Raw genomic sequence first — 26,778 nt, 5'->3', positions numbered from 1 at the left:
CAACCCCCCATACAACCATACCCAGCCCCAACAAGTAATCCCCAATTAGAATACAATGACAGAAAATATCATATTTGAATAACATACCCTGCATCAGAGCTGTTACCACAAATTAACGGATCCATATGCCCAGGCACATAGTAGTAGTTTTCTATGGCAAAGGAATGAAAATCACTAAACAAAACCAATGCAGGAGTATCTGAGCATTAAAATAGTCAAAATTAAGTAATATCATGTCACATTACTGAGTTAAAAAGACACAAGTCACCTGGATTTTCAATATATTCCTGAAAGTTCAATGTGCTGTTGGCCGTTTCAGTGCCATTAAACTCAGTGTGATTGAAGAGCACTGTCAGGTTATCACTGTTGCTCCAGTCAAAAGACTTGATGCACTTTTGCCGCAAATTTCCCATAAACAGTTGTAGACCAATGAGAGCAAACACGCTGAGACAGAAGACAGTGAGGATCATGACATCCGCCAATTTCTTCACCGACTGAATCAAGGCGCCAACAATGGTTTTAAGACCTGGAATTTGCAGTTAAACAAAACATCAGCTGAAGTTATACCAAATTATACAAAAAACAAACTGACGTTAAAGTGAATGAGTAGCAATCATATTTCCTGTAGCCATGTGAAATGACATGATGTATCAACCTGGGATTACAGTAATTGTTTTTAGGGCCCGAAGAACACGGAAAGTCCTCAGGGCAGATATATTCCCCAAGTCCACAAACTCTGTGACGTACCTGTGGATGAAGTGAACTCAAGATTACAATGCTTATTATTTTAAAACCTCACAATTATTCCACTGACACTGTGTGTGTGTGTGTACTGTATATAGTGTATATATGTATATAAAACCTTGAACTGCATAATACCATTACATGTCACATTTTTACAATTTGGGCTTTTACCAAACATTGACTATTGTTTATTTCTTTAAATAGTGAAAAATATATATTATAGAGCACTATTATAGACTATGTCATTAAATGGATAGACAATAGTCATTGTTAGATTAGGTACAACCGGTTCCAACATGTTAGCATTGATCCAGATATTTATTTATTTATGTCACTTTTTAATGTTCTTCTTTTGAAATATTTACAGTATGGCTGAAGAAAGTGTGCACTCATATGAATCTCTTTTATTGAAGTGAACTTCCATATTTTTCTAAGAGTCTGCTCAAGCAGAGTCTCTCTTACTGGGGTAAGAGATATGTTCAGTGTAGACTATATTTAGCTTGAGTGCAACAGTCGATCACAGAAGCCAAATGGCATCATTATGTGTATACTATGGACCAATAGCAAGTGAGATGCCTGTTGGGCAACTGGATCACAGCATGTAATTATGAAGTCTGTAAACTTCAGGCTACTGAATTTATGTTAAAGTAGTACAGGAGACATTTACTAAAATACCGTGAGAGAATAGTGAGAGAAATAAGCATCAATGAAATGTGTTTACAAAAAAAAAAAAAAATTCACTTGACTAGACATCACACTAGGAATAACATTTGTTCCGTTTTCTGATGACATGCAACTAAAATAGTTCAAATACTATGTATTCTTATATAAATACTTATAAAATACTTTTAGTTATTGGTACCAAGGAAAACTATGGATGACAGCAGAGGGAATGCAATAGTAATAATGGTAAAACTTGGGATCTTAAAAGTCCTTGAACACCTTCAGAACTACAATCAAAGCGCAGCCTTTTAGTTTGCTGAGGAGGGCCAAAGTGTGAAGCTGAGATTTACTGCTAAGAATAGGCCTGGTAAGTGATCTCGCTTTACAAGTGGATAAACATTTTCATTCAGCCAGGCTGTGATTGTAAAGGGAAGCGAGGATGGACCTTAGGGACACGTATGGAGAAGCTGAGGAGGACAGTCTTCAGAGGACTGGGACCTGCTCACAGCCTCCTCACACTTTTGGTGATGCTGTAAACAAACTGACCTTTGACCTCTCACATCTTAGTGGGTATTTTCACAATGCTTCTGTGTCTAATGTGTTTGCCAGGCCCCAGCTATCTCATGCACCACATAATCTGACCGAGCAAAAACCGATTAGTCACACACTACGCTGACTACTCAGAATGGCATCTGATTACGGAAACTGCAGTTAAAAATAAAACTGTAAACTATTCCAATCCTCTTCTGAACAATCTCTTTGCATTTAACTGCAAGATAAATAAGAGTATTTATAATGCAACATTTTGTATTTCACATTTAGCACATTTTACAGATTTGTCAGTACATTTAGAGCCATAACAAATGTTTGCGCTGGCTTGTTTAACCTCTGATTTTACGTTCAGGTTATAGTCATACTTACGCCATGGAGATGACCATAAAATCCAGCCAATTCCACGGATCTCTCAGGAATGTGAAATCACCAATGCAGAAGCCTCTGGACAGCACCTTTACAAGCGCCTCAAAGGTGTAGATGCCAGTAAAAACGTACCTAAAAGGGACCAAATTATACAATAAACAATCAAGGCATATAAATGTGTCTCAATAACCTCTTTACGTAGCTGGTTAGCTTATTTTTTGTGGATTACATGTCTAGAGCTTTAAATATCAGGGTTGTGCCCCAGAAATAAATTAAGAATGTCTTTAAATTTTCCTGAATTTTAATTAAATGACAGACGGATTTGGGAAATATGGTGCAAATCTTACTCTACTATTTTATTCCATGCTGGAGGGTCACCCATCGTCATGAACACGCAGTTTGACAAGATGGTTATCATGATGAACATGCTAAATAATTTGTTGTGATGTAAAGGAGAACTTAGAAGAAATTATTTGTGAAATTCAACAAGATGTCAAAATATTACACAAAGTTAAGATGTCAACTTAAATCATATATGGAAATTAAACAAAACTGTTATATATATGTTGATATACATACATAAAATGACATTATATATAACTATTTTCATGGGTTGTATTGAATATGAAGGATATGAATGTATGAGTATCCTTATGGCCACTCGTCGGATAGGGTTGAATGGACTTAGAATGTAGCATGCAGGTTCTGCGTTGAATCGGTATATTGTATTCCCTTTGGTGACCACGATGAATGTCTGCAAAACAGAAAAAGGGACACAAAATCTCTTGTGGAATAAATATTATGTTCTGATAAGCCAGATCTGTAATAATCTGGGCTTTGGTATTTCGCTTTTGCCACTGACTTTTTTTGCTTTGTAGAATGGATCCAACTCTTCAAGAGGAACATTGAGGAGATTTGGTGGAGGGTCTCCGTAGATGAATGGTAGGACCTTTCCTGCTTCCAAATCACCTCTGGGTTTGGGCAGATCCTCCTCAGGCACCTCGATATTCAGGGCCTTCATCTGCTCCTGCTCGGTGGCTTCTTCTGCCATCCGCCGCTCGATCTCGGCGAGCGACTCCAAAGTGAACGGGTGGAAGACATCGGCACCTGGGGGAGGGAGCAGGCTCGCCATCTTGACATTCTGCTGAAGGAGGGCTGCCACCACTTCAGGGTCTCTCAGTTGTGCTCTGCAGGGACAGAGAAAAGAAAAACATACATATCACAGCTTAATTTCTGCACACATACATTAGATTTTCCATGACTCAAAGTTACAAATAAAACAGGCTATTTTGAGATGAGTTTTTTTTTATATATAAATTAATACTTTTATACCACAATGATGAATTAACAGTAACACAGTAAAGATTTTTACATTCTATTTTAAACATTCTATTTCAAATACTGTTCTTTTTGCTCTATTCATAAAAGAATACTGATAAAACACACACACACACACACATACATTATTTATTTAGTGCTTTTTAGAAAGATCCAACTCTTCATACAGTATAGTGAGGTGACTTTATTTCTCAAAGTTACAAAAAGTCTTACCTACAAGGCTCTTTCTTTTTTCAGGACAGAATTCTTTTTTTAAACAAAAAACCAAAATTCAAAGCATAATATTCCAGTTTAAATAAACCGTACATCACTGTACATTTAACATTTTTGAAACTTACAGTTGATGAGACCATAGTTTTAGGTTCTTAGCTCTATCTGGGTGAGCAGCACGATTTCTACGCCAAACCTCCATCAGGTTTATCTTTCACTTAGGCATGGCTGCTGTGTCCCCAAATACTGCGTACAGTTAAAAGCTCTCAAATGGAAGAATGTAACTTTGTGTGCTGAAGTTTGTGGGCCACTTTTTTATATTTGGGTCAAACTGAACCAGGATGAGTCCCTGTCCCCTCACAGCTACAAAACAATTCAGCACACAAAGATTCAACTGAGGGCCAGTTCATCAGGTTGTCTACTATTGAGCAAGTTTCTACTTTAAGAGATTAAATCCTGACAACCCTCGCTGTCAAATGTGTTCATAACAGTTAGAAAAGACATTTATCAGTCATTTACGTGTCTAATTATGAAAGGAAAAAGTTATAATGTTAATCTTACAACACATTATAATAACAATACAACATTCATTATCGTTTAAGTACATCTTCAATGTTATGAAATGAAACTAGAATCATTCGCTGATGCAGGAACACATTCTCGGCTCCTCAGTGTCGCTTTATATATCCGTAGGCACGAGAAGTGACTCTGCATGCAAAATCCACTAGGCAATTATCATTGGCGTTTTCTCTAAGTGATGAGGTTTGAACAGCAAAAACTTTACAGTGGATGGGAAACTGTCTCTTATCGCTCCTGCATCACATTACCTAAACAGCATTTATAACAATGAAACACAGCTTGTCTCCCTGAAGGAGTGTATTTGGCACAGAAATACTCCATTACATGACATAGTTTAGTATGAGAATCCAGTTCTTTAAAAGTGTAAGTCTATGCTGCTACGCTGACAAATGTTTATTTCCTGAACCGTAATGTCCACTATTTGGCCTGGAGAATATCTGTGTAGATATTTTTAATAAAGCAACTCTGAAAATCCATCAAATGTACTTAGAAAACATATGGATGTTCTTTGACACACTTTTGAATCTGCCCACTGATCCATGTGCTGGGTGTTGAGACCTGTGTTTATGCCGCCACTTAAAGCTCTGGTCAATAGCCAAAGGTAAGCTTGGGTCATTCTGCTGTTACATAACACAGACTCACCTGTTCTGACAGGAACGTGATATGACCCACAGTCTCTAATGAGGTCTATTATGTTCGGAACGCCTTCCGGTGATTCATACAGCTGTCACCCTCTGGCAAACAGGTGTTTGGGTCCTTCAGATTGTGCTACAGTGAATTTAATGAATTTGTTATGATTTAGAGTGTCAGGCTGAAGTTGGGAGGGATTGAAGTCGAGGACTCATGCAGTACCTCAGCAGCTGCTGTAGGCCATCACCCTGTAAAGCATCGGGTTACTAGTGACTGCACTCATTCCTGCCGTGTGTTTGCTCGCTTACATTGTGCTGATAAACAAGCCCCGCCTCCTGCTAAATTCCTCCCCGCCCACCATCTATCTATCCAGAAACACACTTACTTACAGTAAAACAACATTATGAAATATTATTACTATTTAAAAGAACCATTTTATATTAGAATATATTTTACCATTTTAATTGATTCCGGTGATGGCAAAGCTGAATTTTCAGCATCATTATTCTAGTCTTCAGTATCACATGATCTTTCAGAAATCATTTAATATGCTAATATTTGCTGCTCTATAAACATTTCTTATTACTATCAATGTTGAATACAGTTGTGCTGCCTAATATTTTTGTAGAAACTGTAATAATTATTTTTTTTGGGGGGGGGGGGGGTTATGATGAATACAGTTCTAGAAAATACATCTTTTGTAACATTATAAATATTTTTCATGTAACTTATGATGTATCAAAATATCTTAATATATATATATATATATATATAGAGAGAGAGAGAGAGAGAGAGAGATAATTTGTGTACAAATTGTACATATACGTGTGTGTGTGTGTTTGTGTGTAAAATTTGTACACAAATTTTAGTATTCAGATATTTAGATACATACACCAAACACATTTCTGTGCCCTCTGTTCCAATAATCTTCCTTTTCTTCCTCTCTTTTATCAAGACTTCACACTGTACACAACAGTTTCACTACAAAAGCAGAAAGTTTCAGTTTGTCCCCTCCTAAAAATGCCGCCCTAAGGCCTGAGCGCACACTCACATCAGTGTGGGGTTGGTAAAAGGCCACATCAAGGACACATAACGCCCTTCTGAAGCCTAAAATGTCAAATGTTACACACTACATTCTTGTGGACTTCTCAATCTTGCAAGACTGCAAATGCACATCAAGTGCTCCATTTGGGACAGGGCCTTCGAGAGGACTGTAAAACAGTTAGATTGGGTTACATGTACTGGACTACAAGCCACCTCAACTGTTCCCTCCTCCAAACATGCTCCTGGCAGATTATTTTTCATCTTGGCTGCCAGATATGGATGACTGTTGATATTTTCCTACAACTATTGGGCTTCACTGTGCCAGTCTGGTCTCCTTCTGATCATGCATGCTTGCGTTTGTGCTTTCTGTCTGCCTTTCTTCCTGATAATGTTCGGGGTTCAGACACACTCTCTCTGTTTAAAAATCTCTTCCGCAAAGTATTCAAATAATGAATCTCATAATCTTGTACTGCAGTTATGTCTGATCAAATGCACATTCATATTCTTTAGCTTGGGTTAAACTAATTAATTTTACTTTGTTGGAACAGCAGCTATGCTAATTATGTCTCTATTTGTTTCTCTGTTTTGCCACAAGATTTACATCCCGTGGTAACTAGGATTTACACAAGCTCCAGTCTGGATCCAGAACACCTGATAAGAGATGATGCTGACCCGCAGAGGACCTCAGATGATGCTAACCCCGAAACAACATACAGAACTAACAAATATTGCTACAAGTGTGATTGCATAATATAATAATTGCTGTTAATAGTGTTTATTGTCTGGTTGACTACGTCTTGTATTCATTTTTCGGAAATTCCTGTCATTTGCACATAAACTGACAGTCACCACGTATAAGCTACTACTAAATATTGTAGAAACTTAATTTTCTGTAAAGTTGCTTTGCAATGATTTGTATCATAAAAAGCACTATACAAATAAACTTGAATTGAATTGAGAGATTTGCTCATTCCTGTCATACAGTTCATTTTCATGTCCTCGTCATATAATTGTTAATTTTTTTATGCCATGTTCACCTGCCAAAGTAATGTCTCTGATTTATCCTCATTTGGGGGCTTTTATTAGGAAATATTGCCATTTTCAATTGGTTAACTGTCATATTTTTTTAATTAATAATAAAAATAATAATAATATACATACACACACATACATGATTAAATTAAAATGTCAAAGAGTTGTTCACCAGATCCATTAAAGAAGCTCTATGTGGCGGGGGAGGCGTGGTTTAGCAAAGTCTGCAACGGGAGAGCGAATGAAGAGACGAGCGGTGGTTCAGGTGAGAGACAAGTAACAGCTGGATCTCGTTGCAGTGATTGGCGTGGGGAACCGGTTTTTAAGCTGCACGACATCCGGAGAAGGACAAGAGAGCTGAGGACTCTGAACTTTACTACACTGGTGCCGAAACCCGGAAGGAAGGAGAACACTTCCGCCATGCAGTCTCCGTCAGGACCATCGCCTACGCAATTTGCAGACATTATAACATCGCTTGCGGGCCTGCACCAGGAACATCACAAGGCCCTCCTGGTCTATGCCTACCTGAGAAGAGCCACCCTCCAGAGGGTCGGCCTCAGCCATGAACAACACAGGCAGCGCTTCCGGTCGCTGGAGCTTAGCGAAGCCGGCCGGCCCTTTGTATTGGCACAGCAGCTCCGGGACTCGTGCCGCAAATGGCTGTTGGCCGGAGGCAGCGAAGGCTAGACCATCATCAATGTGGTGGTGCTAGAGCAGTTCATCTTCCGCTTCCCATAGAAGACCGCCCAGTGGGTCCAGTGCCACCGCCCGACATCGTTGGATCTGGCCATCCAACTGGTGGAAGACCAGCTGGCGGCATGCTCCGGGGTTGGCGAGCACCTTCCTTCTGTCTGTCTCTCTCTCTCTTCCCCTGTCTCACCCTCCCCCCCACCAAGAAATCTGTCCCTCTCCCTAGGTCCCGTTGGGTGGGGCCACCGAGGCCCGGCCCCCGCTGGAGGATGGGGATAGAGCCCGCAGCTGGGGCACGAGGCCCTGAGCGGGGAATGGCCTCACCCCAACGAGGGGGGACTGAGGAGCCCTCTACTGCTTCCCCACGCCAATCCCCTGACCCACTCCCGGCCACTAGGGCGGTGAGGAGGCCTGGGCCGGCCTGCTGGCGTTGCGGGGACCCAGGCCACTTTGTGGATAGGTGCCCAGTCATGGAGGTGGGAAGGTTGTCCCCGATCAAGCCGGGCTGTACCAAATACCCGTGAGTATTAAGGGGGGTACCTATCAGGCTTTGGTGGATTCAGGTTGTAACCAGACCTCCATCCATCAAAGCCTGATACAATCCGGGGCATTGGATACGGGCCGCATGGTTAAGGTGAGGTGTTTGCATGGGGATATAGTGGAATACCCCGTAAAGGCCATAGCCATTAAATTTAGGGGCCAAAAGCATAATGTGGAGTAATTGGCATTCATTAAAACGTGCTCAGGTGGTGCGCGTCTTCTCGGGAATGTCAGTTGGTAAACCCACCAGCCACCCCAAAAGCGCCATTGCGCCCTATTCCCCTAGTGCAGGTCCCCTTCGAGCGAATTGGTATGGACCTCATTGGGCCGATAGAACGATCGGCACGGGGACATCGCTTCGCGTTGGTCTTAGTGGATTACGCAACACGATATCCTGAGGCAGTGGCGCTCCGCAACATCTCGGCAAAGAGTGTGGCGGATGCCCTGTTCAATTTAATCTCCCGCGTGGGCATTTTGAAACAGCTTACCAAAGAGAACTTACTGGGGGAGCTCGTTTTGGCTCCAAAGCACCTTGGAGCTTCCATTGGTCCGTGGTGGTTACACACTCAGTGGGTGTATTCAGAAACTCCACCTTTTTTGATGCAATTTTTTTTTTCCCAGGTTCGTTTCTCATTCAATGGAGGTAAGGCAAGAGAACAATATCTCTGGCCTAGTCACTAGCAACATGAATACACTGGAGTGTAGAAAAACTGAGCTATTCTGAATGGAGAATAGTTGAGCTGGCACAGATATATCTGCACTTGTACGATTACTCGCGTACATAATTACAAGATTCAGGGAAAGCATTTAATTCATAGAAAAAATTAGCAACGAAGCTTGGTGTCAATGACCCATAGTTATACAAAAAGTGACGCACAGAAACATCTGAGAAAAGTTTTCCAAAGCCATGAAAAGTATGAAAGGAAAGAGCAAAGATATAAGGTAGCAAGTACCAAATACACGTGTTTCAAATAAATGTTATACCATGCTGCTGCTACTGTTCTTTCAATAAGCAAATTTAAAGGGGTCATTTGATGCTTTTTTTAAAGATCATTATTTTCCATAACAGAATATGTTGACATGCTTTAATGTTCAAAAAACACATTATTTTTCAAATACTGTAGATTATTGTAGGTCCTTGATGTCCAGCCTCTATCAAAATGGGTCGTTTTCTACAAAGTCCTTCCTTCCGATAAGCACAGTCTGCTCTGATTGGCCAGCTGACCCAGTGCATTGTGATTGGCTGATCACCACAAGCTCTCCGCGGAAATGTAACGCCCCCATTCCATAATTGCGAGCTTCATCTTTCAAAATAAATGTAAAGACAGTTAATAATTTCCTTAGTTTTACCATTTGTTCAAGCCGAAAGGGGAACAGAGTCGTGTGACAGACACAGTGATGACGCTCGTATGTGTTTGTAGTACACAAGCCACGGACGGTTAAGACAGCTGACTCTACTTGTGACCCTGTCTCTATCTTTCTCTCTCACACACACACGCACACACAGACACATACACACACGCAATGTGCAAAACTTAGCATTTGAACATTCAATAGCAAATACTTAAACTAATAACAAAACATACTAACAGTAACTGATTCAGAAGTGCCAGATTGTCGTAGCAAAGTCAGAATTACCTCTTCTCCTAGGTTCACGAAACAGTCGTGCATAAAGTTTAAGTTTTTTGTTTTGTTTTACTACAACTTTGTTAAGGCTAATTTCATAGCTAACAATTAACAGTATATATCATTTAAACATATAAACAATTAAAGCACAATTACATCATCTGTAAACATTTTGCGAAACGACAATTTGTAAATGAAATTTGGAAGGATTTTTAATTTTTATTTATTTATTTATTTATTATTTTGAGATGGAAATGACACTGGGTCAGGTGTTCCATTTTCTTGGAAAGCTGTAAATATGATTATTAAATAAATTAAAAATGATTAAATAATAACATCAATTACTTAATGAAGCCTAATGAAACTAAATAAAAATTATATACAAAATAAGTTTTATTTTATTAATACATAAAAAGTATTATTATGATTTGTTCCATGCTTTCATGGTTTTAATTAATGTTAGAATTAATATTTTTCACCACAGTTTCATTTAAATAGTGATGTGACGTGGAATCCCATACTCAGAATTAGTGCTCTGCATTTATCCCATACAGAGTGCACACACTCAGACGCCGTGAACACACAGACCCGGAGCAGTGGGCAGCCAATTTTTGCTGCGGCACCTGGGGAGCAGTCGTGGGCCTTGCTCAACGGTCTCACCTCAGTCTTGGTACTGAGGATGGAAGAGAGCACTGATCATTCACTCCCACCACCGACAATTCCTGTTGGATCTGAGACTTGATCCCACAAATTTCAGGTTACATGTCCGGCAATTTAACCATTATGCCACGAATTCTGTTCTACTGAACTTGCTGTTCATCAAAGGACCTTGAAAAAAAACGTATCAGTTTTACACAAAGATATGAAACGGTTTTCAACATTGATAATAATATGGAAATACATTTGTTTCAATAATAATGAACGAAACTTTATAAAACTGAACGTAACTTTTTCAGAAACTATCAAAAATATGCCATTACAAGAGAAGAAAAACACAATGAAAATGAAAAAAATTTACGCTCTTCAAATATGCTTAAAGGGTTAGTTCACCCAAAAATCTAAATTATGTCATTAATAACTCACCCTTATGCTGTTCCAAACATGTAAGACCTCCTTTTATCTTCTGAACACAGTTTAAGATATTTTAGATTTAGTCCGAGAGCTCTCAGTCCCTCCATTGAAGCTGTGTGTACGGTATATTGTCCATGTCCAGAAAGGTAAGAAAAACATCATCAAAGTAGTCCATGTGACATAAGAGTTAGAATGCTTTTTGGTCCAAAAATAGCAAAAACAACGATTTTATTCAGCATTGTCCTCTCTTCCGTGTCTGTGTGAGAGAGAGTTCAAATCAAAGCAGTCTGGATATCTGGTTCGCGAACAAATCATTCAGTTCACCAAATCGAACTGAATCGTTTTTTAAACGGTTCGCATCTCTAATCTCTCGTTCGCGAGTCAAGAACCGTTTCTGTCAGATGCGTCCGATTCGTGAACCGAGGAGCTGATGATACTGTGCATGTGTGATTCAGCGTCTGAACTGAACTGATTCTTTTGGTGACTGATTCTGAACTGATTTTGTGCTAGTGTTATGAGCACGGGTAAACCGAAGGCTTGAATCAAGGGCAATCATCACAAATGACGCCATTATGTCGAGCGCAAAAGAACTGGTGAACCGTTTTCTTCAACCGGTTTATTGAATCGAACTGTCCGAAAGAACTACTGGTGATCCGAACACCGATGCAACTGGTTCTTCACTCGTGAAAGAGTCAGTCTATTGTTCGTTATCTGGCTCGGCTCGGTGTTCATCTTCACAGCAGTTCAGTCAGTGTACTGTTTGAGTGCATGCATTACTCCGGGATATTGGTTTGTTTGAACTCAGAGGGAGTGTCAGTCACATTAAACTCTGCAGACCCGGTACCAGGTCCAAAAATAGCATGCAAAATGTTTGTGTTTCATTTGCAAAGCCTTCCTTATATGGCATCAGCCCATATATGGGTTCATTTGAAAGCTTAGAGTGTTTTCTTTACAAAGAATACCATTAATTGGGGTTTTATGATACTTAAAGTAGTCAAATTAAGCTAAGAAATATACCCCCCCCCCATAAATTTCCGTCTAACGATTGCGAATATTTTTTCATAAGAATGTGTATTTAAAATATTTTTCACAAAACAGTCAAGTCGTATATCACAAGAAAGCTCTCATTCTCAGGAATCTGATGATGTAGATCATTTTATTGTGTGACAATCACAGATCGAATGATCTTCAACAGAATCGCGATGTAACTATTATTATTATTTATCCATCTTAGCACCGCTTCAGTCAGCCGCAAACAGCCACACATACCTATATACTCGATAGAATCTTTTAGATTAGAATATCTTCTTTCAAACAAGACCATTTTTAAGTTTCTGCGTGCTTCCATTGCTAAGATATAAAGCGTTTTGTACAAGTGCGCATACAGGACCAAAGCGCTGTGAGATTGACCAGATCTCTAACTCATATTGATGTGCCCAAAAGGCTTTCTTCTGCTATAGACATCTGACCTCTTTTTTGAAGCGCTATTAGTCCTTATAGCTGTCATTCACAAGCCGTGTCCTCCACTCAGAGGTGCGAAAATCAGCACGTATGCGCAAAAGGGGGGGCAGGGAGTGGACAGTGACTGCCCAGTCCTTCTTCCGCCGGTGTGACACCGGCGAAGCGCTGGCCGATGGGAAATTGTGTTTTTGGCTGCTTCTAAACAAAGAGCACACGAGGGAATACTACAAGCGGACGAATCTCCGGATTAACAATGCATAATATTCATAATACAAGTTATGGATGACCACCGTCGCCGTGGAGAGGTCAGGATGTGCATCTTGTAAGAGTATACGCATGCTACTTGCTTTTATACATTTGATTCTTTATTTTGAAGCGTGAAAGCTCCGCTAACAATAAGCTAATCTGTTTATTTTCATAATTGTGCATTACTTGACTGCATCTCAGTGAAGGTACAGTAAACAGTACAGTACTGGGTGGATGAACATAAATTTGTTTGTTGATGCTCCGAAGTTCGCGTACAAGCTTCGGGGAGCGGATTTAGCACTGATTTTGATTCAAAACAAACAGACACGATGATAAAATATTAAATATTATATATGATTGAGACAGGCGATGTCTCCCAATCTTTACACCATACATAATAGACATAAATGAAATGATATGAAGCTGGAGATTGTGGATTCTATTTTAGATTGTGATAGACCAGATATTTTTTATAATTTTATGCATGTTGCTAGTGTGCAATTTGACTTATTCTCTTTCAAAGACTGTTCAGAAAACACACACACACAAAAAAAGCAGATTGTATTGAGATGGTTCATCATATGTGATACAACATAAATTATTCTATTTGTCACAAACAGCAGCTTTTTATGTAACTTCTGAGTGTTTTCTGTAAAATAATATACAGATATCACATTATTCCATGCTGCATGTGTGCAAAAGACGACTTCATACTTATTTAGATTAAAATTTTATACAAAAATTTTATTATTCCTTCCTTCAGTTGGAATAGAATAACTTTTGCATAGATTAGGATAGAAAGAAATTTCCTTTCTCCTCTATTAGCTAACATGTGCTGGAAACACATGACATTGGTCTGAAGTTGCTAGGCCCTTCATTGCCTGAGCTATACTATTTCAAACTTCATTTTACACAAATAAAATAAAAAAGCGCCTTGTTTTTTTCCCTATTTATTATAACACAGACAGCATATATTGTCATTTTTATCAATTTCAACAGTGTTTTATATAATTTCAAAGGGTAAAATGATACCAAATTTCAGGGTTTACACCTTTGCAGGAAAGAATGGGAAGCTTTACAAATTAGGAAAGAAAATGGAAAAACGGAAATCCCCAAAATAGCATTTGTGCTTAAGAGGTTTAAGAGGTTAAAAAAAAGTTAACATCTTAAGTCATTTGTGGATTAATGCGTATTAGAGATGCGAACCGTTTAAAACGATTCAGTTCGATTTGGTGAACTGAATGATTCGTTCGCGAACCGGATATCCAGACTGCTTTGATTTGTACTCTCTCTCACAACAGACACGGAAGAGAAGACAATGCTGAATAAAGTCGTCGTTTTTGCTATTTTTGGACCAAAATTATTTTCGATGCTTCAAAAAAATCTAACGGACCCTCTGATGTCACATGTACTACTTTGATGATAATTTTCTTACCTTTCTGGACATGGACAGTAGACCGTACACACAGTTTCAATGGAGGGACTGAGAGCTCTCGGACTAAATCTAAAATATCTTAAACTGTGTTCCGAAGATAAAAGGTGGTCTTACATGTTTGGAACAACATAAGGGTGAGTTATTAATGATATAATTTTCATTTTTGGGCGAACTAACCTTTTAATTCTTTGTAAATGTTTTTCAAAGATTCGTTTTCGCTATTCGTGGATTCTGAATTCATTGCCACAGATTTCGCTTACGTTTCCCAGTTTTTCGTTTGGTGTTTTGACACAAACCTCTCGTGGGGGCGGGCTTAACAGTGATCTACTCTGATTGGATAGTGAGCCTCTCTCTGCTCTCTGACCGGGAAGTACAGACGCCACTCAGTGGCGTGCATATTTAGAAAGCTCTCGTGATTGTGATTTGTATTACTAAATATGTAAATAATACTTGACCTTTGATCGTCTCAGTCTGTAAAGATGAGCTCTTGTCCTTCAAGGCAGCTTGAAGTAAGCCTGTGTTACTGAATGACAATAATTACCCGCAACAAACTGTAACACACTGTAAGATGAAAAACTTGTATATTGTATGTTATTGGTTACTTCAGTTACACAAGCTTATTTTAAGCTGCCTTGAAGGACAAGCGGAGGAGGAAGATGACGCTGCTCCATGTCTCTGTCTCCTGAAAGCTCCTCTTTACTGAGACGATCGAAGGTCAAATATTATTTATATATTTAGTAACACAAGGCCCCGTGAGAGCTTTTTTTTTCTTTATCTATATTTATTAATGCAGAGAACAAAAACATACAAAGGTATAAACATACATCACATAATATCCACCACAAAAAGAAAGATTAAAAAGAGGGCTAAAATCTTAACAAAATTACACAAGGAGATCAAAGGCAAAGCAAATTTAACAGTCCTTATAGCTTTCTTATTAAACACTGAGATTGCTGAGATACATTCAAATAGTTTTCCATTTATTTGATGAAAACAGAGAAGACAGGTTTACAGTTGTAGAATTTGCATTTGTGAATGTGAAATTTGTTTAGGAATATTTTTTTTATTAATAACTAAACTGTTAGTTTTGTTTGTGGGGTCAGAGTCATAATACCCAAATATAATGTTTTTCATATGTAATGAGAAGCCTGGCAAAATCTTACAGTTGACAAACACCACAATATCATTCCAAAGTTTCTGAGTGTAGTGACATGACCAAAATAAGTGTACAGTTTCTCTGAACACTTTCTCGAACAAAAAGAGCTTGTTAGATCAATGTCAGATTTAAATTATTGTATAAACTTCTTTACAGTGTAGAACCTGTGTATGAGCTAATAAATGTATTTCACTTTGTCAGTGAAAAAGATTTTTTTTGCAGTAGAGACCAGATTTAATCACCGCGAGAGCTTTCCAATATGTGCACCACTACTGGGTGGCGTCTGTACTTCCCGGTCAGAGAGCAGAGAGAGGCTCACCATCCAATCAGAGTAGATCACTGTTAAGCCCGCCCCCACGAGAGGTTTGTGTCAAAACACCAAACGAAAAACTGGGAAACGTAAACGAAATCTGTGGCAATGATTTCAGAATCCACGATTAGCAAAAACGAATCTTTGAAAAACATTAACAAAGAATGAAGCAAATTTGAAGAGCATGTTAAATTTGTGTGACTGAGTTCATTTTTTTATTTTAATTGTGTTTTTCTTCTTTTGTAATGGCATATTTTTGATAGGTTCTGAAAAAGTTACGTTCAGTTTTATAAAGTTTCGTTCATTATTATTGAAACAAATGTAATTCCATATAATAATAAGAAATGTTACTTGAGGACCAAAAATTTGAATGCTTTCTAAAGGATCATGTGACACTGAAGACTGGAGTAATGATGCTGAAAATTCTGCTTTGCAACACAAGAATAAATTAAAATTTTATATATATATATATATATATATATATATATATATATATATATATATATATATATATATATATATATATATATATATATATATATATATATATATATATATATATATAAAGTTATTTTAACAGCTATTTGTCGTAATATTTTATAATATTACCATTTTTACTGTATTTTTTATCAAATAATTACAGCCTCGGTGAGCATTAAAACAGACTTCTTTCAAAACAACTTAAAACAGACTTCTTTCAAAACAACTTACCAACTCCAAAATTGAACAGTAGTGTATATTTTAACAGACTTTAATTACATCTTTCCCATTAACAAGGATTTTCTACTTTGTAGTGAATTGAACATTCATTTAGACCATTCTCATTCTAGAGAGCATCTGACCGGATAAAAATCTGTGTAGTACAACATGAGTCATCAACATTTTTGGCTTTACTTTTAATATATCACAAGCATTTAATATAATTAGTCTTAAAGCAACATAATAACAATCAACATAAACCCAAAAGCCACATAACTGAACTTTAGTGGATAACAAGTAGAAAATAAAAGTGATACTGACTGTGGGGAAACAGTACTACAGAATACTGGACCTACGGATCAGTGTTCAGAGAAGACTAACAATAAATAATGTGTCCGCTTGTTCAAGTAATGACGATGCAGGGTCTTTTTTGAGCAAGCATTACAACAGTGTTCATGACAACACTGTCACAGCTACAAGTGGGCACTATACGAGCCCATCAGCACGCCGCCGCTGGGTCGCACAGCCCCGACCGCTCTCTCAGATATGAAATATATTACCATTCATCCATCAGCGGCCTGTCATAAAACCACTCATAGCTCTGATAAAGGGACGCCATAACGTGGCTTTAAAAACCTTGGACACAGACAGCTTTTACTAAAGTCTATCTCTATCTTCTTGTTCTCATTCGCATGAACACATTGTGTTCTTGTTTCTTTTTTCCCTCTCTCACGGAGTCATATCTCACTTCTGCTCTGGCACACTTCAACACCATGACACTTAGCGATCGCCTCTAGTCTAGCGTCCTCACCCTGTGTGATTACAACTCGTTCGAGCGAAATGCTTCATGCACGCATTCTGATCTATAGCTGCTGGCCTCAAATCCTATTCTTAAATCTTTAATGAGGAAAGCAAAACCATTTCAAGATCAACAGCGTCAGGCGAATTCTGCAAACACTGCACTGATACTAAGAAAGGACTCCAGCAATGTTATGGCCATGGCAGTGTCCCCGCTCTCCCCTCCTGTGACATCTGACATTACTAACCACCCTTAACAACAGCTATTCTGCTCTTACTGATTATGTGAAATCATAATCATTTAGCCGCTGTTTGATGTCACAGACCCATGCAGCAATTCTACAGTATCATTCTCTGAGGAAACACAACACTGATTAAGCATCAAGCACACATCAAAACATATGCATCTTTGCTTTTAACAGTATACTCAAAAACAATTGGATTTACCTTTCTGAGAATTGACTCAGAAATTTGTTAACGATAATTACAAAGAAACAGCAAATAACACATTGAATTAAACCTAATGATATAGAATTTTCTTGTAAACATACTCCAACAATCTTTATTTACAATTGTTAATATATTTTTTTTTATGTAGCTCTAATAACTTCTAAATGTCCACATTTGGTTGTAATTTCACCTAATCAAAGTTTACAAAGTAATAAAAAAATCACTGACCAACTTTACATCTTATACATTTTCATCTTTATCTTAATATGTCTTTTTTTCTATTTTAATTTTTCAGGATTTTTCAATGAATCTTATACAGGGTTTAGTTGTGTTTATCGCATCACACAACAGAATAAAATAATAAAAGAATAATAGTCTTCTCCTCATGACTTCCAAACACACGACTTCTCACAAGACTTCTCCTGGTCTCTTCAGACATGTTATCAGGGTTTGGTACTCAAATGTTTCAATGGCTTATCATTCTGATAAACCCGTCGGGACTGTATTTCTCAGATTTCAGTGCTAGTGGCCAAGCAAGCTTGAGAATCGAGACCTTACCCAGCGGCCAAGAACGAACTAAACTCTGAGGCTAAACTCTACTGCTGTCACAAGCTTGGATCACTTTACATCCAATAGTGCTGTCTAGTGCAACCCAGTTTTATTTTCCAATGCCGAAAAGTATAAAACATCTCAATCATATGGTCATCACGCAATCACAGATAACGGCAAACACGTAGAAACACACACACACACAATCAGAACTACTAAAAGACCTGCAATTTATTTATTTATTATTTTAAGTTTGGGCTTGGTAAGATTTCTCATGTTTTTGAAAGAAGTCTTTTATGCTCACCATGACTGCATTTGTTTGATCAAAAATACAGTAAAACACACATATATTGGAATATTATTACAATTTAAAACAGCTGTTTTTTATCAGAATATATTTGAAAATGTAATTAATTGCTGTGATCAAAACTGAATTTTCAGCATCATTCCTCCAGTCTTCAGTGTCACATGATCTAATCGGCTGATTTGCTGCTCAAGAAACATTTATTATTATTATTATTATCAATGTTGAAAACATTTGTGCTGCTACATATTTTTCTGGATTTATTTGATGTATAGAAAGTTTAAAAGGACAGCATTAGTTTGAAATCTAAAATCTTTTGTAACATTATATATCTCTTCACTGTCACTTTTGTTCAGTTTACAGTTTTTTTCGATTGCTCAACGACAGTGAGCACAACAGGAGCTACACGTGCAAAACTCTTAACTACAGTCTGCACTACCAACAATCACCTGAGTTAAACAGTTCACATCACCTGCAAAACTCATTCCAAGCTATACAACTCTTAACTGTCACGCTGTCTGGTCTCTTGTTTCCCTGGGTGTCCACTAGTGGCCTCACTTCCCCATAGGCACCTCACCGCAGGCACTACATTTCCCACAAAGCCTTGTCCCTTCATCACAGTAATTGCACTCCTGTTAATTGCACTCAGGTGTCTTCACTTGATAGTCATTACCCTGCCTATATAATCCAGTCTGTTTCCATTTGTCTGCATGGAGTCCTTACTTTCCGTCACCAAGTTTCCTCGTGTTCCTGTTCCTGTTCCTGTTCCTGTTCCTGTTTGATTGTTCTGTTTGGACTGATGTCTGGTTATGACCCCGGCTTGTTTTCACTCTGATTTTGGATTGCCCAATAAAATCTCACACTGCACTTGGATCTTCCGTCTCCTGTGTTCCCGTACGTGACATTGACACATGGCTCAAAACAGACTCAGTGCAGCCAAACACTACACACAACCCTCACTGAGATAACACACACTGTCATTCAGAACACACTGAGAGGAAAAACACTAGCATCAAACACCTATACAGAAAATACTCACTTTTCATCTTTACAGTTTGAAAAAATTCAGTGTCTTCATATAAAGTCATATTTTCTTCAAAGAAAAGAGTGACATTCTTTCACATGATTTATTTACATTTTTAGAACATAACAATTCTTTAAGGTAAATGAAAATTAGCAGTTTGCTTCAATAGTCTGTAGTAATTTATGGAATTACAGTAATGATAAAAAAAAGGTAGAAACTAAAAGTACATACTGTAGTTCGAACAAATAATTTTCAGGGCTAATCCTGAAATTGCAATCAGCAGTGTTTGAAATCTATTATGTTTTGAATGTGTGTTCCACAGTTTTGACAGCAGTGTGTTAGAATTTGAACAAAGTGCTGTAAAATCCACAGTGTTGTGCAGGTTGTGGTTAAAGTCATGGGATAAGTCTGTAGAGTTTTGAAAACTGTTTTCAAGCAGTGAAAAATGAACTAGAGTTTGGTCCACATGAACTGCTGCTGTGCAGACTGTAGTTAGAGTTTTGCACATGTGACTCCAGTTGTGCCCACTGTCGTTTAGCAATCGAAAAAAACTGTAATACATCCTTGCTCTAATGCATTTTTTTTTATCCCTGACCCCAAGAGTTTGACTTTGAATGGTAATGTACATATTTTTAGTTTAAATAAATAAATGTGTTTGTGTGTGTGTGTGTGTGTTTGTGTGTGTGTGTGTGTGTGTGTGTGTTAAAAGAAAAATATAAAACACTAGCACTTTCACAAGTGGTCTCTGTCTTTAGCCCCACTGTACCACACTGTACATCTGTGAAAACATCTCCCCGCAGAGACAACCAAACAAGATGAATGTGTCTTCAATGTCAGCACAGGCAAAAACTCTGCAGACATAAGATCTGAGGCTTCCAAGTGGGAAATGTATACCATTAATGCATCTCTATTAAGCAATCATGGTATACATTTCCAGCGCTGAAGGGCAGCTTAGGAAGTGATTTTCTGCCTTATGCCAGGCATGCATCTGAATTTAATGGGCAAACTAATTAAATCCAGAGGTGAGAAACTTCATTGCCCTGAGCCCCAGTCTCAAGATGCCCATGTATCTGGATCATCTCACGGTCCACTGTCCCACACTGCTCCCATACTGAAAAAAAAAAGATATTTTGGACATCTTTTAAATGTCAAAAAAACAAAAAAACATCCCTAAACAATGAGTATGTTGTCAGAGCTTCCATTCCCGTTCACCACCAAGTCTGACAAACTCTTTCAGAGTCAGAGAGGAGTTCAGTCTCTTCTAGAGCAGGCGTCTCTATGAGGAGCCAGAGTTGGGACTTAAAATGAAGTTTGGGGCTGCTGACAGGTATTAATATGAGATAGAGACTCCAACTTGATCTGTATGTCTAATGAAGGCCTGTGGGTCAGGGGGCAACCTGGCCCTCCAAGATGTCTTGTTCTCTTACTCATGGCATAAGCCTGGCAAGGATGTCACAAGCTTTGGTAGGGTCTGGCAAAGAGTAGCAGGAGAGTAGTTGATGTGAACCTAGATGTTCAAGAGCATGCGTTTGATCCTCTCAATTTTTTGTCAATTTTTAGAGAACCAATCTCATAATAGGATAATAACAGCTGTTACGTTGTTCAAATAAGGCATGTATAAAGAAAAAAAACAACACCTAATTTAATGTTCACACTGATACTCCAGTGTATATACATACATCTGTCCTTGAATGCACACACATGCACACATGTGAACTAGACCACTTGAGTTCAGCATGTCTGTAAACATAGTCCAGAGAGCTGGATGTCTCTGGAGGTGAATATCTACGCTGAGAGATGGAAGGAGAGACAGAAAGTCAGCTCTAATGGCCAGATCAAAGAGAACTCCTGTCGCTAGTTATACATGGACATCCTGCAGTGACATGAAACAGTCTCAGCCAATCTTTCTGAAATTTGAATCTGAATCTCAATAACTTATCTAAGGGTAGGAATGAGACAGTTCATGTATATAAGTGTCTGGTCAGGAGTGAAAACATCTTAAAGTGTCTCCACAAATAAAGCTTGGCTATAAAAGATGAATTCTGTATTCATGCACCAAGTTGCCTAGCAATGGTAAACAGCCGAGACTCAGCCGAGCGTCGTGGCAACATCATCTCTGGACCATGGTTAAATCACTGTAACATATTGTGCCCAGCTTGCTGCTTTATCCCAAGTAGGGCCATATATCAAATTACCCACAAACCCCTAAATAATACATTTCTTAATTTTTTATCTGGTGGATATAATTTTAACTATTTCCACTTAATTAAAGTTTGAATTTTGTAACAACATAAAAGTCTGTACTGTCACTTTTGATCAACTGAATAGATCCTTACTAAATAATAGTGTTAATTTCTTCAAGAAAGAACGAAAAAAATTAAACATCTTACAGTTACATTTGAAGAATGACACTCCTGTCTCTTGCGAATCCTTATTTTATCAAGATTCATTCCAGCACAGCACAAATACCCTAAACTCTCATTGCACAAATAAAGATGTGATCATTTTACTCTGACATAAAAACCTCTGTGATACTAATCAGTCATTGACCCTGTATGCTCTCTTCTAAAGTTCCTGATACAACTCAAAGAGTCAGTAATGATGAGCTCTGAATGTCAGCGGACACATCTGCCAAAGCCACTATTTCCTCTCATCTCACCTGACTGTGCTCAGTACTTCATTCATGCCAACCTACTGTACAGCACAACCACAAACAACAAGAAGTGGACCATCGTTAGAAAAGTGACATGGCACCCCACCAGAAGGGCCGTCATTTGGGGGACAACAAGGAATGTTGTTTGGGCCCCTAATGATGCAAGGGCCCGCTAAGTTCCTCTATGTTACACTGAGAGAAAAAAATTAAAATAAAAAGTACCTTCAAGGTTACAACAACTTGTTTTTCACTGTGGGCACATGCAAATCTGCAGCAAAGCATCATAAAAGATTGTATGAACAGCTAAAACTACCAATATTTGATTTTAGACTTTATCTCAGTATTTCAGTGCACTTCTCTAACAAAACTCTAACAAAACTAAATGCAAAATGTAAGTAAATGTATTTCTTCTGTGAACATCATCTTTATAAGAGAAAAACTATGCATAAAGCAAGACATAGAGAGTTGAACAAAACAGAGCAGGCATGAAGCGATCAGAGGGACTTGTTGGTGGCTACTGTGACCTCTCAGTGCAATCAGTGTCTCTGTGAATAATAATCAGTGCTTTTCCGGAAAGTATTTCGAATTCATTAATTTATAGATAAAGTAGATCATACAACCTGAGTTGTTTATTTAATATATTAACATATTTGTTTGCCTTAAAGAGAACTTATCACAACCAATAAATGTGCGCAGCAGGAGGATTTGTGTGTAAAATATGTTACAACTCCACACTATAAACAGAATATATTATAATAATCATATAATAGAAACAAATAATGGAAATATTAAAACTGACAAAGCTAAATTATGCTTATAAAGATTTCTAAAAGCAAAAAAAAAAAAAAAAAAAAAAAAAATCGTATCGTGACAGGTATATCTCACGTTTGGGACCAAAAAATAATAATATTCAGAAATGTTTATGTTACATAAAGTTCAAACTCCAATGTCATGTTATTCAAGACTAATAAATTCAAGAGGCTACTTGCAACCAGCCCATTATAATCTGTTGCCATTACAAGACGACCACCAAATATCCAAAAATAGTTTTACCTTTCTCAGCCAGAAAAAAAGGTTTGTCTTGAATCTTAGGTCCCAAGGTTAGTGTTCGTCGAAACTTCTGCTGGTGTGGGAGAAGGTCCAGGCTCCGGGCAGCTGTCGCTCACGCGCGGGTGTCTTGTGTGAAACCTGAGAAACGCCTCAGGTAGCATCATCACTTCGCCTTAAACTTCTGACACTCTGCCAACTTCCCTCAACTCTTACACTCCTGGGGTATCATGAAAACGGCTACATTTCAAATATGTTGGTAATGTTCATGGGAAATGCAGTCACGTTCACTATAGCCTACCTTAACATGCTGACAGGACTGAAGAAGTTTGTAATTAGCGAACAAATAAAATAAACAACCTTCTCATAGAAGTTTGCAAATTAAAGCGTTACATTGATTTATTATTATTATTACTTAATAATCAACATCATGACCTGACATTGTATTTTACAGATCGTTTTTCTCCTTAAACAGACACACGCATCCGTTTAAAAAGACAAGAGGCACGACGTGATTGGACGACAAAAAATAGCAGTTAATATTAAGTTAAATAAGCTGACATGTATATACTGTATGTTTATTTCATTAATTATTATTATTATTATTATTTTCATTTTAGAGCTTTTTTTGTGCTAGTTTTTATTTCCGTGAACACAAACTGAACGCCCAGGAGATAACACATTTATTGTGCCAATCTGCCCAAAGGCATTTTTTTTTTTTATTACACATTGTGTGTTAAAAATGTGTCAACGAAACCATGTGTGTTGTTTTTGACACATCTGTTTTTGCAGTGCACATACAAACATGGGCTATATAAATCTACATTCCTTAAATTAACCAGATTATACAGGCTATAGGATTCATTTGGGGCAGGATGTGATAGTGGAGGAGAAAAGCGCGTGAAGACTTGTTTGAGATGACAGATGTTTGGATATGATCCCTTACTAAAAAGCAACCAAGAATTTAATGTGAAATATTGATTTAAAAATATATATATATGAATGCTGACCATGATGTGAAGAGAACGTTAATGTTAATAAAATATGTGGGCTATTATTCAAGATTTATAGATTTTGTCTTTCAGTGAAGTATATTCTGTTCACTTGTGCCAAGCGCCTCTTAGAAAGCACATTCTGGTCCACATATGGTTTGTAATGATGGTTATATGATGAACTTTATTAAGTCATGTTTTCTGAATGTCTGAAAATGACAGGATATAGACTAAATAGACTGTATTCATGCATTTAACCAGATCCTCTGTTCTCTCTCTTCATTTGGTCTTGTGTGTGTATTTCCAGAGGATTTCTGGAAGAGGATAAATCTGGTGCAGGATTTTGCAGCTACAGGCATGCTTTGTGGAGAATAAGCTCCACCATACAAAACAATAGTGCATTCAGAGTTGTAATTCACAAAGTAAACACAGTAATGGACTGAAGCCTGTGGCATGATGTATTGCTATCAAACGTTAATTTAATATTACTTGAGAGGCCAAACACTGTGAGTGCTGTAATGGCACATTCAATATAATATAATATAATATAATATAATATAATATAATATAATATAATATAATATAATATAATATAATATAATATCATAAATCTAAAAATTAAAAAATTAACCCAATGTTTTGAATGGTGTGACTGATAATGCATCTAACGGAAAATAATGGAATAGTTCTTTAAATGTGTATATTGAGGCATAACTAACAGATTTGAGAATGAACTCTCTTTCCAGACAGAAGCTGTCAATCCACCTGTCACCACACCTGTCACTTCACCTCAATCTGCCAGTACAATGGCTCAACCTACTGGTCATTTGTAGTAATACACTCATTTGAGCATCAGAGCATTCAAAGACTAAAAAGATCGATCCTGTTTTAGACGTTACATTGACATCATTTTCACTTCTTAACAACATAATAATAATAACAACAACAACAATAACAATAATGAGACAGAGACAGAGATGGAGGAAACAGAGCATGGTTCAGTGCTTACTAGACCCAAAGCAAGACTTGGACGGTATGGTTCTTGTTTGGTTTATCTGTGTATGAAATGTACTACATATTTATGTACTATAGCTATATACTATTTATTGTTAAATTTATGTACATTTCAACATCAAATCAGTATCAGCAGCTTCTTCAATTAGTTAATGCTGCCCTCGTGTGGAGCACAAACAGAAAGACTGTAAATAAAGAAAGCAATTTGTAAAAGAATCACGTCTACTACAAATGATGAGATTTGATTCAGAAATCCAAAATTTGTCACAGATTTAATAGAAATTTAAATTTAATCTTTAATTTAGATTTAATTGAAATAGCCTACTTTAAAGGAATACAGTAGTTAATCCAAAAATTTAAATTTGCTGAAAATATACTTGCCTTCAAGTCAACCAAGATGTAGATGAGTCTGTTCATTAGAACAGATTTGGAAAAAAAATCTATTAATATTTTGCAAAGTACCATTATAATGATATTTTCTTAACCATTGCATAAAACAGGTAATTGGAACTTTTTCTTTCTAACAATTTTGAGCTTATACCTCACAATTATTTTTTCAGAATTTTGAGTTTATATCTTGTATTTGCATTATACCATCATAATAACACTTCCTCCAGTGATAAAGTCAATCCCCTGTTGTAGATTACTTACATTACTTGTGGATTATTGTGATGTTTTTATCAACGGTTTAAACTCTTATTCTGATGGCACCCATTCGCAGCAGAGGATCCATTGGTGAGCAAGTGATGTAAGCTACATTTTTGCAAATTTGTTGTGAAAAAAAAAAAAAACTTCTGGATGTTCCCCTCAACATGAGCTGCGTTGAGACGCTATGGGAATGAGTTTGCCCACACCGCCAGACTTACAAATCCCTGCCTAAAGCACAGCTATGGTGAGAGAACAGAAGAGCCCGGAGTGGCTCACATATCGAGGTCATGGAAACTGACAAACGTAAGGGGCATGGACCAACCAGCAGCATTGCAGATGTCCTGCATACACACACCTGCCAGAAAGGCCTTCTTCAAAGGGGAGCTCTGTGAATGTATGCATCCAGTGATCACATTGGACACATACAGTTAAGCTTCTGCTGGTCTGGCTCTCAGAAGGGAGGGCGACAGAAGGCCTGGAGTACAACAGCATGGGAAGCGGACACACTAACAAGGAAGCTATATGACAGCAGCCAGCGCATCTCTAGAGATCAGGGGAATGAGGTTTATAATCCTTTATAACGCAATATTTATAACTGCTGCAAGTTAAATTATCACTGTTCAGACAATAGTTTACTGAGTTACTCTTCATGGCATGATTTATGAATCAGTGAGTCAGGCAACCTGAGTTATATAAAGTTCTCAATGCAGTGAAGCAACAGACCTTCAAAAAAACTATGCACATCCTAAAAGCACATCTCTCCTCCCACGCTGTCAGTGGGTAAACATGAAGCCAGACATTCCCAACAGCCCTGTCTCTCTGTGTCTGGAGATGAACATTCCACAGAGGGAGACCTAGAAAGAGGAGATGAAATCACAGCAACAGGAGGGGGTCCCAGTGTTTCCCA

At 37.8% G+C, this 26,778-nt stretch overlaps 1 protein-coding gene across 3 annotated transcripts in view; it reads right to left on the bottom strand.

The window, feature by feature from the left end:
• LOC113048180 (sodium channel protein type 4 subunit alpha B-like) overlaps nucleotides 1–23,426 on the bottom strand; it is a 39,534-nt gene extending 16,108 nt beyond the window's left edge. The window contains exons 1-8 of one of the 3 annotated variants that reach the window (XM_026209813.1): nucleotides 23,224–23,426; nucleotides 3,188–3,512; nucleotides 2,961–3,079; nucleotides 2,673–2,762; nucleotides 2,329–2,457; nucleotides 656–747; nucleotides 269–526; nucleotides 88–151 (exon numbers count right to left, since the gene is read on the bottom strand). In XM_026209813.1, coding sequence (XP_026065598.1) covers nucleotides 88–151; nucleotides 269–526; nucleotides 656–747; nucleotides 2,329–2,457; nucleotides 2,673–2,762; nucleotides 2,961–3,079; nucleotides 3,188–3,457 — 1,022 coding nt within the window. In that variant the 5' untranslated portion in view covers nucleotides 3,458–3,512; nucleotides 23,224–23,426. Of the gene's footprint in view, nucleotides 1–87; nucleotides 152–268; nucleotides 527–655; nucleotides 748–2,328; nucleotides 2,458–2,672; nucleotides 2,763–2,960; nucleotides 3,080–3,187; nucleotides 3,513–19,216; nucleotides 20,069–23,223 lie in introns of those variants that run through there. The other 2 variants (XM_026209820.1, XM_026209806.1) reach the window with 2 other exon arrangements.
• Nucleotides 23,427–26,778: the final 3,352 nt, after the last annotated feature.

This window comes from Carassius auratus, chromosome 3 (assembly GCF_003368295.1).
Source record: "Carassius auratus strain Wakin chromosome 3, ASM336829v1, whole genome shotgun sequence".
Lineage (NCBI taxonomy): Eukaryota > Metazoa > Chordata > Actinopteri > Cypriniformes > Cyprinidae > Carassius > Carassius auratus.
This window is presented reverse-complemented; position numbering and strand designations above follow the sequence as displayed.